The following is a 17,311-nucleotide window of genomic DNA, read 5'->3' on the forward strand; positions in this document are numbered from 1 at the left end:
GACATACGGGGCATGAGATATGCCCATTCAAAGTTTGCAATTTCAATTGGTTGCTATAGCGCCCCCCTTTGGCCAATTGATGTAATATTGCTTCATTCGCATCCTCCCATGACCCTCTACCACTGTGCCAAATTTCACATGGATTGACCAAGTCAGTGAAGAGAAAAACGAGGAACAGACACACGCCCACAGAGTTTTCGTCATTATATAGTAAGATAAGATAGTAAGATATGGCAGTGCCAAGCTGTCTGTGAAATGAAATCAAACCTATCACACACTGTCATACTGGTGAATATATTTCATGATAGCAAAATAATTAACAGCTAATAAGTCCAGCACTACCAGGCACTGGACAGACTTGATTAAACCATTTCCTTATTTAAATACACATTGTGGATGCAAGTTTGAAAAGTCTCTCAGAAACAGTTCAGTTAAGCCACCAGCCTGCTGTATTGGCTCCCCAGTCCAGCTTGAGCGCTCTCCACCTTGCATGGCCTGCTGCTGTCTCTCCGCTCGCTCATCCTTGTACTCTGTGTTCTTGAGCTGCTTTCTGCTCGTGCCAGTCGCCTACATCTGAGCAGCGCCGCCACCTGCTTCTGGGACTGAGAGGAGGCAAAGTAATAGAGGACTGGGTCCAGACAGCAGCTGAGGCTGCCCACACACATGGAGAGCAGGTACGCCTGGTAGGAGCTGTCGCTGGACTTGTGGGACAGCTGGACGTAGTGGACCATCAGGATGATGTTGGTGGGGGCGAAGCAGACCACGAACACCACCAGGACGACCACAGCCATCACCACGGCTCGAGTCTTCCTGGAGCGGTTCTCCACGTTGGCTGCTGCCAGGGCCTGAATGATTCGCACGTAGCAGACGGCAGTGAAGACAAGAGGGATGAAGAAGAAGATGGAGGAGTAGATGGGGAAGAAGTAAAGGTAGTACGCTTGTAGTTTTTCCACATCCTGCACATCGTGGCAGGTGGTGATGCCCAGGTCTGACAGATGGATGGTTTGCCCTGAGATGAGGAGAGGGGATACTCCTCCGAGGGCCAGCAGCCACATGGCAGCACACACAGCTGAAGCCGTCTGAGGGCTGCGCCACATCAATGAGTTCATGGGGTACACCACAGCCAGGAACCGGTCAATGCTGATGCACGTCATGAGCAGGACAGAGCAGTACATGTTGCAATAGAAAGCTGCTGTAACAACTCTGCACATGACGGCGCCATAGATCCAGTTGTTGCCATGGTAATGGTAGGCGATCTTGAAGGGAAGGAGCAGGCCGAACAGCAGGTCAGCGCAGGCCAGGTTCAACATGTAGATCACCGCTGGTTTTCTGGGACGGACGGGATGTACAAACATCACTACGGCAACAAGGTTGAGGGGCACGCTGATGATGAAGACGAGGGTGTAAACGGAGGGGACAAAGCTTGTTGCCAGGCGACCCTGGAGGAAACTTTTAGCTTCATCTGAGACAAAGTAGTGCTTCTGGGGCTGGCGGTGTGGGCCATGTTTTTTCACCGGCTCCCGCTCCGACCCTGAGCCTGACCCCCCGTCATCCCTCGAACTGTCCAACACAGACAGGTCAACGTAGTCAATAGGCTCATCAGTGACCATCACAAAGTGACCAGAAAATGTCCGTAGGAAGGGCATAGAACCTTTAAAGAGACACAGGGCAGAATACATCAGTGGTGTTTAGACTTTTGTCATGTGACACATTCTTTGTAAATGCTCCATTCAGACTCAGATGCAGTTATATTATTATCATATATAGCACTCAGTTACCAACACTTTTTAAAGGGTTAGTACACCAAATTTTCCCAGTTTTTTACACTTGACCAGTGGGATGACACAGTGCATCTTAATGTACATGTACTTGTATACATACATGGTTCTTGTTCGACGTAACCTTCTACTCTTCTTTTTTTTAGGTTGATATATGTATGTGTAAGTGTTTGATATGTAAAACAGATAGATTAGAATGTGATAGAGCCTTCTAGTGGCAATGCTGGGGACTGGCAGTGAGTTTTAAATGTGTTAATAAGCTGGGATATATCAGAATTTTGATGACTGCATAGGAGATTATGTTAATTTGGTCAATAAATGGCAGATGCAACACATTATCCCACCGGTCACAGTTGTGACTGACCATAAAACACTTTTTCACCTACTTTTCCATGACAATTAAAAAACAAAAAAAAGACTGATTATTTCATAAAGTTACCAGTGATTTGAATAATTTTATGTCTGGGAAAAAAATGGATATTTAACAGGTTAATTTAAGTATGAGCATAATTTACTTTAATTCAGAAGTCCTCCTTGTACAGATTGGTTACTTAATTAACAGAGAATTCAGATCCTTCAGTAAAAATACTAATATCCCACCTTAAAAATACTTTGTTACACATAAAAGTCCTGTATTGAAAATGTTACACAAGTAAAAGCATACAAGTATAATCAAGACAATGTACTTAAACTAATACAAAAAGTACTTGATGCAGAAAAATGCAACCCGTGACTGTTATTGAGTTGTTTTCCACCACTGTCCAAGATCTGCTGCCAGACTGACACGTTTTAAGTTTCATTTACTGGCAAGTCATTGCAGTTTCAGGCCCTAATTTGTTCAGGCATGTTGGAGAAGTGAATGCAACATCATTCCTACATATAAGCAGTTCTTATAGTCCAGGCTGCTGTTTACACTCCAGGTTATGGCCTGACATAAAGGAAAGTATGCACTACAGTGTTGTTCAGTTGAAGCAGCTGTTAAGATAAACTAAATCATCCTATCTTATATTTGTAAGCAAACCTGTAGCGTGGACAATTACAGAGCAATCTGTAATCATTAATTATCACAGAATTGACACAACATTTATGGTTCAGAAAGCAACTTACCATTTTGGGGGATGAGTGCTGAGCTCTGCAGTGAAAACAATACCAACAACCCTGCTGACAAGTGAACCATGGCTTCCCTGTGCGTCTTCAAAATATCTGACAACTACAAGAAGGCTGACATTATCAGTTTGCCTTGAGAGTTACTGAAGTGTTTTTCTGCTAGCGTCAAACATGTTGTTACAGTGCAGTGTGGATACTCCGCCTCCACCTCCCTGCACATCTCCTCCCCAATACAGAGGAATAATGTACACCAGTGACCCACATCTTCAGACGGTAATATCTGTCTTCAAAGAAATACAAAAAATAATAATTATATGGCTGACAAATGAGAAAAAAATAATTGTAGACATGTAATTTATTAAGCACGTTGTTTCAACATTAGAAATCACTTGATAATACATATTAAAAATACATCAGCTGTAGCTTTTAAATTTTTTTAGATGTTTTATTCATTAAAACATGTTTCTTTACAGAGCTGAATTAAAAGGCACTGGTAAACTACAGTATGTCATAGAGCCATGCAGGGCGGCTGGCTCCATGTGTGAACTAACAGACAGTCGTTTCAACAGACAAGGTAACAACAACAGTGTGTTTCATAGTTTTTACATACAAAACATGAACATCATTACAGTTTCATTCTTAAAAATACATTACATTTACAATCACCACGTGGAAAAATACAGAACGGACACATTTGGTTGGACAACATTTCATTTTGGTGTGATCCATCAAATTATAATCAGATGAGATAAAACATCTGATGTTTTCTGACTAAATTAATTTTGTTCAATATTCTCAGTAGTGTCAGAAGGCACCGTCTGTTTCCCCTTTACTCTCCCGTTGCTTTCTCCCTCTTCTTCTTTGCTTTCTTATTTTCCGTAGAATTTTTTGTTCAGGAGGAAGATGAGTAAATTGACGTTCACTTTGGCTTTGTCGAACATCTTCATGACGGCCACGCCTTCGTACTGCAGCTGAAGCAGGTCCTGAACACAGAATAATAATTCATAGAGACACGGTGCTAATGTTGCAGGTTTAAATACAACATAAAAGTGGCCTCTGATTACAGCCTCGTCTATTCTGTACACACTTATATTCATACACTATGTTTTCATATCCAGTGTGTTCATACTTGATACACACTCAGACTTCATTACAACTAATGTTTCCACGACTGTCTTTACTGTGAAATGTTTTGTTTCAGTGATATTTCCTGCTCGTACTCCGATGAGTGGAAAGGGACATTTAACCATCTGTCATCGAGGTGTAGCATTGACTAGCGAGCTGCTATATTTTGCGATATTGTGACGCACTTGGGAAATGTTTACCTGGAAATGTAGCTGGACTTTTTCCATCTCGACTCCCATAAACTTGGCCTTCACCTCAAAATCCCCGACTTCCTCAGTGGGTGAGATATCAAACATGACATTTTTGAACCTAAAATAAAAGAGAAAGAGAAAAAGTGACAACACAGCACAAACACCCCATAATACACCTTTTATAGTTATTGTCCTGTTATTGCAGAGACAGTAAAAGTCAATGACAGTAGTTCCCACACTACAGAGGGACTCAAATCAGCTTAAACTTGCTTTGATGGATCTGATCTGTTTGTAGTTTATCATTTTTAACATTTCTACACAACTCCTCTACATTCCCTCTTGGGTGCAGTTGAACATCTCAGCTCAGAAACTCAATAAAGAGCATTGTTTCGGTTTTGAGAATAACAGATGAGGCATGAAGACAGATGTCATCTCACTGAACAATATCCCTAATAACATTTTTCTTTCATAAAACAAAGCTGACAAGGCATGTCCTGTGTTTTGTATATCAGAGACCAGTTCACAACAAAGTCTTGTCACTTTGAACAGACATCGTTCCTCTTCTTAGGAAAAAAGAACCATATAGTGAGGTCGGATACGACTGAACTCATTGAAACTTAAGATTCTTGTTCGTATAAACCCATGATATAGAAATGATCTTTAGCCATGTATGCTTGCAGTGGCTAGAACGATGGTTTTTAAAGTTTTTTCAATAATGTACTCTTTGTATTTTTCTATTTTCAGCCAAGTACTCCCTGACCAGTGTAAAACATTTGTAACAAAAACAAAGCCCATATAAAGAGGTAAAATACAGCGCTGTAACATCAGAGTTTGATTCACTGAACAACCTGTAATGGAACAACGTTTGTGTTTATGTTTCATGTTTAGAATTCATCATTAAATTCATTTCAAGCCAATTTTCTGTTATGATGCAATAACACTGATGCAGGATTTATACGTTGTGGTGACGCAGACCTGTCTATTTTTGTAAGTTGAAACCATTTCCCTCAGTGGAAACAAAACTTTTATTTACTGTAATTTCACAGATAAAAAACAAGAAATTGTGAAGACAGTAAAGCTTCCACAAAATAACAGTTTAAGTCTTGTGTGTGATTTATCCTGGCTTCATATGAGCAGAGGAAATCTCTGCTTGTTGCTAGGCTAATTCACACAATGTAAAATGCCATAGGCTTGTGCTAATAATGTTAGCATGTTATATTTGTTTAGAAAACCTGTTTAGTATAAGACAGTTGTTTAAGTGAACCTCGTGCGTTGTAGTGGAGCCAAATTTTGTAACATTGCCTTTGTTAAATGTTGCTGTTTTCCCTGGCTTCATTGGAGTAGAGGAAAAATCTGCTAGCCGCTAGGCTAATTTATACAACGTAAAATGTCACAGGCTTGTGCTAAAAACATTAGCATGTTGTATTTGTGGGGAAAATGTGTCCAGAAAAGACAGGTGTTCTGTCTGTGAATGCTGCGAGTTAGAGTGAAGCTGATTTGTGAACTTGTGTTTGAAATGATCTCTATTAAGCCATGTTTAATGTATGTTTTGAGTGTGTTCTGAATCAACTAAACTACACAGCACTTCACAGAAACCCCCGCCGCCGACTAGTGTTTTGGAGGTGTAACTGCAGAGAGACACAGACACACCACTGCACAAATATAAATGCTCACAACCGCGTAGGCCACGTGTGAAGGCTCTGCATAGAGCTGACGCACAAATATAAATCCTGCTTGAGATACTGTAGTTACATTGAACTGCATCTTTTTGGTAAGTTTTTGAAAACTTACAATTCAGGGAGTCAAGGATTTATGCGCAACTTTTATTTTTCACATCAACATTTTTAAGAAATCTCACCTGCAGTACTCAAAAGTACACTCAGAGGTACGTGTACCCCCATTTAAGAAAAAACAGGCTAGAAAATTGTTCTGCCTTTCTTGGTACATAGTATCTAGTAGTAGTCTGTCTTTATATAGGTGGTAAAAAGTGTAACTCACTGGTTTGTCTGTAGTCCTTCTATCTCCAGGATGACTCCTTTCTCATGCAGCCTTGCTGCAGTGTACTTCAGAGACTGTGGCTTCCACTTCTTACTGCCCTTATTTTCTCCTTTGCCGTCCAGTTTTATAGACCTGCGTGAATTCCTGGACACACAAAACACAACAACACATAAGTAAAATCACAAGAATTTTTGCCCCATCCATCAAACCATCTACAGAACACAACTAATAGGAAGCAAGAGTATTATTTGCACAGTGAGAGCAAAACGTTTGAAAAACTGTTAATCCACAGTAGGTATTAGAAGTAAAGAAGGTGCAACTCACTTTCTGTTGAGGTTATCCAGGCAGGTTTTGATGTAGGTATCGTAATAGTTCATCTGTTCCTGGTAAAAAGCTGTTTTTGAGTTAAGTGCTGAGAGCGTCTGCTGGAGCTTCACAAGCTCGGCCTTCCTCCTCTGTCTGTAGCGTCTTTGGTAGCGGATGTCCTGTCAATTAAAGGTTTTGGCTGCACTTTACAAATTCAGAAACTGAACAGACCCAACAACACGTGTAGCATTGCAGGCATGAACCCTCCTTTGTGAATGAAGACCTGCTTATGTACCTTTGATATGTCATTGATGAGGTCCTGGTATCTGTTACTGACAGTGACGAGGCCAGCCTGCTCCAGGTTACGGAGGTTTCTCAGGATCTTCCTCTTCTTCTGCTCGAGAGGCAGCTGGCTGTCCTCCAGTACTGCCGGGCTGCTCTTTAGACCTTCTGGTGTCTGAGCATCCTGGACTGCCCGGCGCTCTACAATCTTAGTATGCTCCGACTCCTTCAGGAGCAAAGTCAAATAATAAGTGCAGAAAACTGTCAGAACTCTAAACAAAAACTTAAGTGCATGTATTCATCGGCTGTTGGGTATATAGGTAAGGAAAAAAATATTACCTGCACGGGAGAAGCCGGGGTCTCAAGAATTTCAGGCAAGGCCTCTCCTGGCTGAATCCGAATCACATCCACTATCAGCTTTTTTGTCCTGATACACACACAGAATAAGATAATCTGTAATAGCTGGACCTCTTTGTTTTATTTCAGGTGTGATGTCTAAAACTATACAGGAAGCAGTTCTCATGTAATGGCAGAAAAACACTTGGAAAAGGGTCGTGGGTATCCAGACATGTAACGTGCCTGCTACCACAAAGTGCAGTGCAACGTCTGCTTTTCCAGCAGAGTTTAATAATCATTCCCCATCATCAATCATAATCGGAAAACAATTCATACACCACAACAGGTAACACTCTAGTCCCACCTATATCACATCATCTTCACTTTACTGCTTTAAGTCCATAAACATTGTGGTTTGTGTGTTGGTCCAGTTACTTTAAAAGCTTTTCAACAGACTAATGAAATTTAGTGGGAAGTTATGAGAAGAGGAGCATCTGATTGGGATTTTTTTGCAAGCTTGGACCCAATAGCACCATCATATCTATGTTCTGTAAGTATTCAGGCTACGCATATTTTTGCCAAACAGTTTTTACCATTCCTATAAATTTCATAAATTGGAGAATCCCATCAGGTCATTTTTTTTTAATGTTCCACACTATTCCTGTGACTTGTTGCTGCAGTCTTGCTTGCGTGGTCTGACCACATCATGCAAAGACAAACCAAATTTAAAGGACACATATAACTCCTGCAGAAATCCTGCTTTAAATGCCAAAAAAGAAAAAAACAAAACAAAAACGAAAGAGACCAACTCTCCAGTACGGCCTCTTGTAAGAAACAGATCCAGACGGATACATGTTTAAAGGAAAGATAACGCTGACCACCAAACCCTTTCCTGTTGGGACAGGAAATGATAGAAGAGCAGGAAAGGCAGCAAAGACACGCTACTGAGTGACAGCCGCAAAGAAACACACACTGTGTCTAGAAAGGCTGAGTACAGTGCATCACACAGAATTCACAGCAATCCTAAATTCTACACTGAGTATTTCTGAGTGAGGATGATTCAGTGTAATGGTTTTAAATACACATCAAAGACTGGATTATGGCACATGAATGAAGATGATTTACAAAGTCCCATACTGTTAGAATTCAGATTACTGCAACATCAAATCATGACAGCAGGCTTTGCATTTGTCTCACCATCCTCCATCTGTAAACGTACTTTGTCATTAGAGTCTTCAAGTCTTTGTCGTCTCCTTCCAGCAGCTCAAACTTGCTGGTCAGGGTGAGGGAGATCTCCGTCTTGGCCAGCTGGCTCAGAGCGCTCTCTCTGTTCGGGTCATTCGGGTCTACAGCTCCTTCCCCTGAAACAGAGCAGCACGGTGTGTATGATGATAAATACACTACGGCCGACTAGTGGTTAACTTGTGATTAATATCAATAAAAGTTTGTTCAACAGTACCGAGCAATGTCTCCACATCAGGGACGTCTCCCAGGTCCTGCAGCAGCTCATGCAGCAGGTCATTGTGGTCAGGAGAGATGGCCTCCAGATGCTCCAAAAGCAGCTGCACAAACACAGATGGGATTAGTCCTGTGCAAAAAGCTTCAATATTTACTCAGTAACTAGTCACTGAAAAATATTGTGACATGATAAATGATCCTTATTTAAAGTATCAATGGAGAAACTGGATACAAGTTAAACCATTTCTACGCAAGTACTGACACTGCTTGTGGCACACAAACACACCAAGCTAAGGCCTACACATAAAACACTACAGAAATATCATCCAGATAACACACAGGAAATGATAAAATTATCTTAGTGTGCAAAGTGAAGGTTAAGGCAGCATCTGCTCAGACCAACATGCACGTCATGTGTATTGTGAGTCCTCTCGTGAATATGTGTAGAGTGACACTGATGACAAAAGGACACAGATGGCTTCAACCTACTGATGTCCCCACCACTATACCCCCTTCTAAGGAAGTGGTCTGGAAATATAAATAAAGGAAAAAGGATGATGATGTAATGAAAGTATATGGCTGTGTGAGAAACAAGTGATAAAGGAAGAGAAAGGGACAAGACGTGACGATACATCCTAACAAGAGTTCAAACCAGTAACCCTCTTGCTGTGAGGCGACAATGTTAACCACTGCACCACCATGCCGCCATTTCTTTTAATAGTAATACTAAAATATGTAATACTAGTGCTCATGGGACTAGCACAAATGAAATAATGTGCATTTGACTGCAACATTATAAAGGGAGATAAAAAATAAAACCAGTTGTAGAATCAAGAGTCTGGTTTGACGTTAAAATAATACTGTATAGTAACTGTAGCATCACTATGAACATGATACTGACTGACAGAAGAATAAATCTTTTATAATTATGATGAGTCATGAACTAGGACATGTACAATATATAATTTATAACACTGCATGTTCTCAATGAAGTCTAAAGTAAGTTCATATCTGGTCTAAAGAATGTTTGAGTCATTTTCTTGCGTTTACCGAGTGGGTATTGATGATCTCATCTATGGAGATGTAGATGATGGGCTTGCTTAGAGTCACCATGTCTGAGTATTCATCAATATTAAACTTCTCCTCAGGTTCAGGGACGTCACACGCTGACTGGAAAAATACCCTGAAGGAGGAGGAACGTCAGTAGTTAGTGGTTATTGGTCTTATTGAGCCCCAAATACTTACACAGATAAAAACCAGCATTTGCAGAATGACAAGGACATACTGTAAAGTCATACTGAATTGTCTTTAATATGCCTGTGACTTTTTCAACTTGGGCAAATTGCTCATGCTAGTGTGTTCCCAGAAAATGGACAAATGCTTGTGTGGATTTCCAGAAATGATGAGTCAAACACTTCAGCAATGTGGAGCAGATAACTGCACACACACTGGCCCAGCCCTTCTTATTTGTGAGTTTGTGTTAGTCTGGCCAAAGTTCAGTTAGTTTAAGTGATCATGTCTCCCAGCTGCTGATACAGCAGATAGAAGTCTCTTCCTTTGCCAGGATTACCTTCACTTCCACCATGTCAGCTCACCCTGTTCCCTACCTTACAAGTGAAACATGTTTATAAACAGGATTTACTGGATGTTTCCATACTCTTGGCTTTGTTATCGGAAAGAAATTTTATTTTTGCATGCCCTGACATAAAAACAAAGTTTCCTCAGAACCTTTTTTTACCAGCTACAAAACATATTTTTTTTTATCAATATTAATTCCTTACCTAAACTTCTCATATGTCTGAGATATGTAGGTGTTCATCGGCGTCATGTGTGCATTCTCGCCCTCAAACAGCTTATTGGCAGCAGCGTGCTGTAGCATCTTCGCCACAGATCCCAGGTTACGACGCTGGTCCACGTGAAGCTGCCCTCCTGCCGACATGTCGATGATGTCGAAGCCATCAGGAGCCACGATCGCTGGGTTCATGAAGCGGTAGTACAGCAGGTTTCCTACGATCTGTCATACATAGACGAGAATGCATCACTTAACCCTGCTGTGAAATGTAACTGTGCTCACCTCAGCATGCCCACAGTAATAAAACATGCATAAGGGGCAAAAACACAAATGTAAATGTATTCATCTGGGGGCTTCTACCTTCATCAGCTCATCCTCTGAGGCATCTGGAAACTTTTCGTGGAGGCTGTTCTTCAGAACTTTTGCTACGTATCTCATGCCATAACTACATGCAAAACAAAAAGCATCGATGGGATGTCAAAACACAAAACAACATGCATCAGCATACCAAAGGACAAATGATACAATGATACAAGCTCATGACAGGGAAAGCAGGACTTACTTGAAACATACTTGTGTAATTACTGCGAATAATGATGGCTTTCAGTGTCTCTTTATATGTATGCATACACAACCTTAGCACCATCTAGTGGAACAAAAGTCTTCAGATCTTTTTAAATAAAAAGTAAAAAGATGAATATTTATGTCACTGTCACAATGCTGAGTTACTTGGGTGTGGCAAATGAAGCACAAAGCAGAGTTCTGTTCTTGTGTTTGAGCAACTGGACATATGATTGCTTGCTGCGAAGCAATGATTATGTAGTAATGACCATGTCCCAACATGCAGCTGAGACATAAACAACCAGAGTGGCAAATGACATGATCATATCCTGTCTAGCCCTATTTTACACACGTTGCTCTTACAGACTAATACTTGGCAGAGGGATGAGTACATAGAAAAAGATTTTTAAAAATAAGTACATTAATATTTAAATACAAAGGATAAAAATGCTTGTTAATAAATACATAAATAAACAAAGCATTATGCACAGAGAGGAAACTATGTTTATATATTTTGTGTCCTTCCAAATATTTTCACCACATAACCACGTGAAATTTGATTTAAAAAATCTAACTGCACCTTCCTTCCTCGACATAAGGTATTTCCTGTTGAAACAATACTAGGGCAGAATGCAGGGGGTGGACAAAATAACAGGGACAGCTAAAAATATAACGGCGTTCTGCACAACACAACAACCACTCCAAATGATGGCCTCATGAATCAACACCTCTCACAGTCTCAAAACATATCAAAGTTGAGAATTTTCACAAAGCTGGTATTAATTACACTGCATTGTATTCGACTGAATTAGACTGTAATGTGTTTGTGTTACTTTGTGTGACTTTGTTAGAACGCTTTCAATGGCAAACATCAAACACACTCATTTAATTCTTCCTTACAGTTAATGTGGTTTATAAAAAAAGTAGAAAATGACACCAGAGTCGACAAAATCATGCTGACCAACACGCTCAGACACTGATGAGCAGCACTATCACAGAGAAAACAAAAGATAAGTGGACATTGACACTTAACAGGTCCTAATACTTACGGGATATTATCCAGTGAGGACACAATGGAGTTCAAGACCTTATCTGTGGCAGACCGCAGCGCCAGACTGGAGGCCTCCAGCCTGTTGCGTACTTCCTCATGTGACATGGCCTGCTCGGGAGTCACTTCATAAGGCAGCTTGCTGAGGGATGTAAAGAACAGTAGAAATATGTTAGGCTCACTGTTTTTCTGCATTTTTTTGGCACTGGGTAAAAAGTCTGTATTTTCTACATTACTGAAAAATAATTCTAAAGCATCCCATAAACTATCAGACTGATTTGCTACTGTACATTTAATGCCAGGTATATGTGGTATCACTCATGTAAGTATGGTGTAAAAGAGAGAACCTAACCTTCAAATTAAAGTGGTAGTAGACTGATTTTTACTTATTATGAAGTAAATGTTGATTGCTCAATATAATGGCTACAGAATAATGTCACCATTGGCATTTAGTTTAGTTCCCTATGAGCCTTGTTCTCACTTTGCAATTCTGGCTGATACTGGACCTCCCTTAAAAAATAAAGGCTTGATTTCCGGCACAAAGGAAGGGTGTCATCTATTGCGCAACAACAACAGGAGGAGGATAGCGCTTTTGTTTTCCCACGGTAGCTATCAGTAGCTATCCCAAGTTACCAAAGAGTATCAGTGTGAGTTCTTCGCAGTTGCTATCCCGAGTGACAGACAGTGAAACAACCAAAGTAATTGTGGAAGCTGTGGTAGTCGCAAGGCGCTGAGGAAAACAAGGCGGAATTGGAAAGTTTCCACTTTAAATGCTTTGGAAAAATGTATGAATGAATGTCATTCTACGTTTTTGAAAGTTATAGATAGATAAGATATGGATTCTGTAATAAAACAATACTAATGTGTCCAAAAAATAACATAACAAAAGTCAACACAACTGACCTCTGATCAAATGATCAAGTATTCATTTATATCAAACTCTGGACCATAACAAAGGACAACCCCTCCATCTACGATATTTTTACCCACTGTATTTTCCCCTACCTGGCCTCTCCGGTAGCCGTCTCTAGCTGGTTGACCCAGGCTTTGTACACATCCACTGGGTTGGTGTTGATGCCTAAACTCTTGTCCTCAATGATGTCTTTGACCACCGGAGCCAGCAACTGCCTGAGCGTGTTTTGGCCACGTGCACCTCTGTTGAAGCTCACCACCATCTTGATGACTGTTGGGTTCCCCGTCACTATGTCTTGGATCTGGTCCACCTTAGAACTGAGACACAGGGAGAAGATGGGTCAGTTGGTACTGTCCGCCAGATAAAACACAAAGTTTGGTGTTCATGTGTTTCACTTATGTAGCTGTAATACATTAGAACCACTGCAGTAATATAATAGTGTAATTAAGTGTAGAGAGTATTGATTAAAGTCACGGTTCTCACTTGATTTCCTCCTCCAGAGCAGTCTTGAAGAGTTTGAGCAGCAGGTATTCTTCTCTCTGGTTAGAAGCGTAGTTGTACAAGGTAAAGACCACAGTGTCCATAAACTTAGTGGACTTGTTTTGGGGCATCTGGAAAATCAGCTTGGCCAGGTAGTGTGGATTGGTCTAAAGGGAAAAGAAAAAGGGAGTAGCATTAAATATATGAAGAAAGATTACCCTAATAAAACTTTTAAGGTGAGTGGATGCAAGTTGGAGATTAAGACACATTTTTGTATCACCTGCAGTAGGTAAAAGAGATGTTGGTAGGCCTCCAGTTTCCTTCTCTGGCCTTTACTCAGACCCTTGATACCCAGTTTAGCTCCTGTCGTCAAGTCCTCTTTACTTGCTTTATTTTTCTTGTTCTTCATTTTCTTATTGTGGGACACGACATCCTTTTCAAAGAAACAAACACCGAAAGAGTTAAGTAGCAAAACTGGACGGGACAAGATATAATAACAGAAATCTAATTATTACAGTTTAGTGTTAGGAACCTGTGCTTGAAACCTGTGCAGCTACCAAGCTGTGAATGATGTCAATCAACATAAAATCACAGTATAACTTTCCTTTCCTTGCACACATAAAAGAAAGGGTTGCCAACCTGCAGAGTGATCCTGTTCTTCACCAGCAGTCCAATCTTTATGTCCATCAGGTTCAAGTCTTTCTCCATCTGCTGGTTGGAGCGAATATTTGTGACCACTTCTTCCCTGAGCCGCGTCACTTCCTGCTCTTCTTGAAGGTCCAGGGAGCTCTGCTCCAACAAGTGGACAAACTTGCGCACCACTGACAGAGGAGGATCCTTGGCCCCAGCTGAGATTTGGCATTGAAGAAAGTCAGCAAAAGCACTGGTCTCTCATAAAAATTTACACATGTAATGATGTTTTTATCATTTTATCATCTGTAACTATAATTGAAGAATGGCTATTTGTGCTTTCAGAAGATTCACAAATTCACAAGTAAATCTGGAAAAAGAAAATAAGTGATGCAAGACTGATTACTGAACTAGTACAGCTACCAGATAAGCTAAAAAAAAGAAAAAAACAGTGACACTCAACTACAAAGCATCCTTTATAACTGGAAAAACACTTATTTCTAATGTTGCGTAAAATGTCTTTCTGACTCACTAAGGGTCCTGTAGTCATCTCTGGCTTTGTTGGCCTTTAGAAACGCCTGGATTTTCACAATTTCTTTTTCCTGAGCACACAGAAAACAGTGAGTCTTACACAACATGAACAAACAACACAAATCCAAAGGATGCTGCTCAGTGATATCGACTGATTTAAGTGTTACTTACATGTTCTCTGAAGAACTGCAACCTCTCATTGTATTTACGTTTGGCTTTCCACATTTTCACCAGAGACTGGATCTGAAAACACCAGTGTTTCATGTCAAGTCTTTGATATGGTCGCTTTGTAATGTTACTTACATGCAAATTAATTTAATAAATGTTTGCAAATCCAAGCTACAACAGTAATAGTTTATTTTTTAATACGTATATATGTACAAAAGGAAAACAATGAATCACCTTCACAACAGAACCAACATTTTTCTGGAGCAAATTCTTCCTGTCGTTGTACATTTTCCTCTGTTTGTAACCTTTCCAGCAGGCCTGCAGAAAAATGAAAAAACATGATCAAAAATTATATGTGCATGCAGCGAGTTGTGACTATTAGGATTATTACTCCTAGGTGTTTTTACTGCTCTAAAAAAATGTTTTAAATGCTTTTTCTAGTTTGGGATTTTCATTTAAGAATAATGCAAACATAACAATATACACTTTTCCCAGTTCACAGTGGAGCCACACTCTACCTGCAATTTGACGACGTGCGGTTCTTGCTGGCGTAGATACTCCATTCTCTGGGCATGCTTTTTCCTGACCAGGTAACCTCTGATCCTTGCCTGCAGCTGAGTCACCAGGGCTTCATTGGCCATCCACAACTGCTCCCTGTTATAGTCTGCAGTCAAACAGCTGATAGCACTCTGAGGGGAAAAGATAAGTTTTTCAGATTGAAAAATAAAGCCTCTATAGTGTGAATATTAACTGATCAAATGATTAGTACAATGTTAAAATGAATATCACTGAATCCATTGTTAAACCAAGACGGTAATCAAGAATGCTGCCACAACATTACACAATGGAGCGGTGAAACTATGCAGTGCAAAGGGAATACCTGGATTTCGTCTTTGCTGAGATGGCCACCATTGTGTTCAAATCCTTCAGGCTCCTCCCAGGTGCCCTGTCCAGTTTCCAGGTTATAATAGTAGTCATATCTGTCCTTTATGCAATGCTTTACCCACACACTATCAGTGCCCCCTGGAGGAAAGCAGAAAGTGCCCCTTTAGACACACTGAATATCATACTGAAATCCAAATCTGACAATCATGTGACTGACGGTGAACTTCAGTTTTTTGTGATACCTGTGCAATATGTCAAGTTACCTTTCGTAGCACTGTTTGTTTGTCTCTGTGCCAATTCAGCCTGGTATGTGTCAGCACATTCAGGGAGCACCGCTTTCAGTCCTGCACTGGGAACTTGCAAAGCCTGCAGCGTATTCTGAGAGTCCCCCTCGGCCACTATCCTGTTAATATCAGCCACTGCTCCAGTCACTGGCAAAGCAAACAAGGTTGAACAAAAGAAGTCGTTGTTGAGTCAAATATATAAACAGCACAGTAATGGCAAGGTAAAAACTGGTGAATGAGCAAGGAATAATCCACAATAATTATCAACACAAAGGCAATCTACATCATAATATCGCTGCAACTAAAAAGGAAGATGTATCCCTAAAAAAATACCTGACAAAACCTTTGATGTATCTCTTCACTGTGTTATTAAGAGCTTTCAGTGTTAGTTTTATAAAGAATTAATACCAAACAATGTGTAGTAGAAGAACATAATGTTTGAACCATAACACTGAATTATGTGTCATCATTTTACTATCAGACATAAATGGAGCATTAGGCTGAACTGCCACATGGCAGAGCAGCTCTGAGAAAGACTGCAGGGGAGGGAAGAAATACTGTGTCTGCCTCAATAATGCAACAGGAACGATCCCGACACTGGTGCCAGAGTATTAATAATGTATCACAAAAGATCATGTTATTATTCATGGCAGTATTTACTATCTGTCAAATGTCACATATGATCAAAATGTAAATATTGTTTGCTCATATTTTGGGTCATTATGCTCTTCAAATAAAAGATTTGTGTGGGGACACTAAAAACCTTGAAGTAAAGGTTACTTTATTACTACATCAGTTAGTAGAAGGAGCTGTAGCCTTGTGAATATCAATTCGGAACATTATGTCAGAGTTGTGTGGTGATCTGAAATAAAAACGCACATCCTCTAGACGATCAGGATCTAGTACTCGATGTGCTCGTTGTATAAGGAGAATTGACAGGACATGAATTAACTATTGTGTAAGACATTTATGGATGAGTGAATCTGAACTCTGAGTACACACATGTGAGAGCCTCCTCTTCATCCTGGTTGGCTGTGTGTATGGCCTCTTGGATTTGGTCCAGCCACAGTACTGCAGACTCATCTCCAGAGCTCTGCAATTAGGTGAAAGCACAAGGTCACTTTTCTTCTTGTCAGATGGAAGAGACCAAACGTGGCACACAGGGCATCATTCATGCGTAGCTGCACAATACTAACTTGATATTACATTAGAAATCTTAGTGAAATTTTGGTCAAAATATTCAATGTTCAATGTTAGAAATTTGTGTAGTTACAGTACATTATGCAAATTCATCAAGTTAGGATTGTGGAGATTTTGCTCTACGGCAGTAGCACTTCATAGCAACACTGATTACTAACAACACACAAGCTAGTGCTATTAGAGCAACGGCAAATGATAAACAGTACCATTTCCCCTGTGTCCAGAGGTAAGAGCTGAG

General features: G+C 40.3%; 2 protein-coding genes across 3 annotated transcripts in view; both read right to left on the minus strand.

Annotated features, from left to right (window-relative positions):
• Positions 1–277: 277 nt before the first annotated feature.
• On the minus strand, positions 278–3,120 carry f2r (coagulation factor II (thrombin) receptor). The gene is made up of 2 exons (XM_050050757.1): positions 2,886–3,120; positions 278–1,651 (listed from the first exon to the last, which is right to left on the minus strand). The coding sequence occupies exons 1-2, from the start codon at positions 2,953–2,955 to the stop codon at positions 432–434; spliced, it is 1,290 nt and encodes a 429-aa protein (XP_049906714.1). The 5' UTR covers positions 2,956–3,120; the 3' UTR covers positions 278–431.
• Positions 3,121–3,222: 102 nt separating this feature from the next.
• iqgap2 (IQ motif containing GTPase activating protein 2) overlaps positions 3,223–17,311 on the minus strand; it is a 38,900-nt gene continuing 24,811 nt past the window's right edge. Inside the window, exons 16-39 of one of the 2 annotated variants that reach the window (XM_050050755.1) lie at positions 17,280–17,306; positions 16,876–16,966; positions 15,853–16,020; positions 15,585–15,727; positions 15,223–15,393; positions 14,939–15,022; positions 14,708–14,779; positions 14,538–14,607; positions 14,015–14,223; positions 13,656–13,808; positions 13,379–13,542; positions 12,988–13,212; positions 11,984–12,124; positions 10,734–10,818; positions 10,363–10,595; positions 9,632–9,764; positions 8,583–8,685; positions 8,343–8,484; positions 7,127–7,214; positions 6,801–7,013; positions 6,524–6,684; positions 6,200–6,343; positions 4,211–4,319; positions 3,223–3,868 (exon numbers count right to left, since the gene is read on the minus strand). In XM_050050755.1, coding sequence (XP_049906712.1) covers positions 3,755–3,868; positions 4,211–4,319; positions 6,200–6,343; positions 6,524–6,684; positions 6,801–7,013; positions 7,127–7,214; positions 8,343–8,484; positions 8,583–8,685; positions 9,632–9,764; positions 10,363–10,595; positions 10,734–10,818; positions 11,984–12,124; positions 12,988–13,212; positions 13,379–13,542; positions 13,656–13,808; positions 14,015–14,223; positions 14,538–14,607; positions 14,708–14,779; positions 14,939–15,022; positions 15,223–15,393; positions 15,585–15,727; positions 15,853–16,020; positions 16,876–16,966; positions 17,280–17,306 — 3,243 coding nt within the window. In that variant the 3' untranslated portion in view covers positions 3,223–3,754. The remainder of the gene's footprint in view (positions 3,869–4,210; positions 4,320–6,199; positions 6,344–6,523; positions 6,685–6,800; positions 7,014–7,126; positions 7,215–8,342; positions 8,485–8,582; positions 8,686–9,631; positions 9,765–10,362; positions 10,596–10,733; positions 10,819–11,983; positions 12,125–12,987; positions 13,213–13,378; positions 13,543–13,655; positions 13,809–14,014; positions 14,224–14,537; positions 14,608–14,707; positions 14,780–14,938; positions 15,023–15,222; positions 15,394–15,584; positions 15,728–15,852; positions 16,021–16,875; positions 16,967–17,279; positions 17,307–17,311) is intronic. The other variant, XM_050050756.1, reaches the window with a different exon arrangement.

Source organism: Epinephelus moara, chromosome 8, assembly GCF_006386435.1.
Source record: "Epinephelus moara isolate mb chromosome 8, YSFRI_EMoa_1.0, whole genome shotgun sequence".
NCBI lineage: Eukaryota > Metazoa > Chordata > Actinopteri > Perciformes > Serranidae > Epinephelus > Epinephelus moara.

What these genes read in the sequence shown, in the direction of transcription:
- f2r (XM_050050757.1), bottom strand. Translation starts at nt 2,955, where the DNA reads ATGGTTCACTTGTCAGCAGGGTTGTTGGTATTGTTTTCACTGCAGAGC. An exon ending in AGCACTCATCCCCCAAAATG is followed by an intron (nt 1,652 to 2,885) that starts GTAAGTTGCTTT and finishes GTCTCTTTAAAG; the next exon opens with GTTCTATGCCCTTCCTACGG.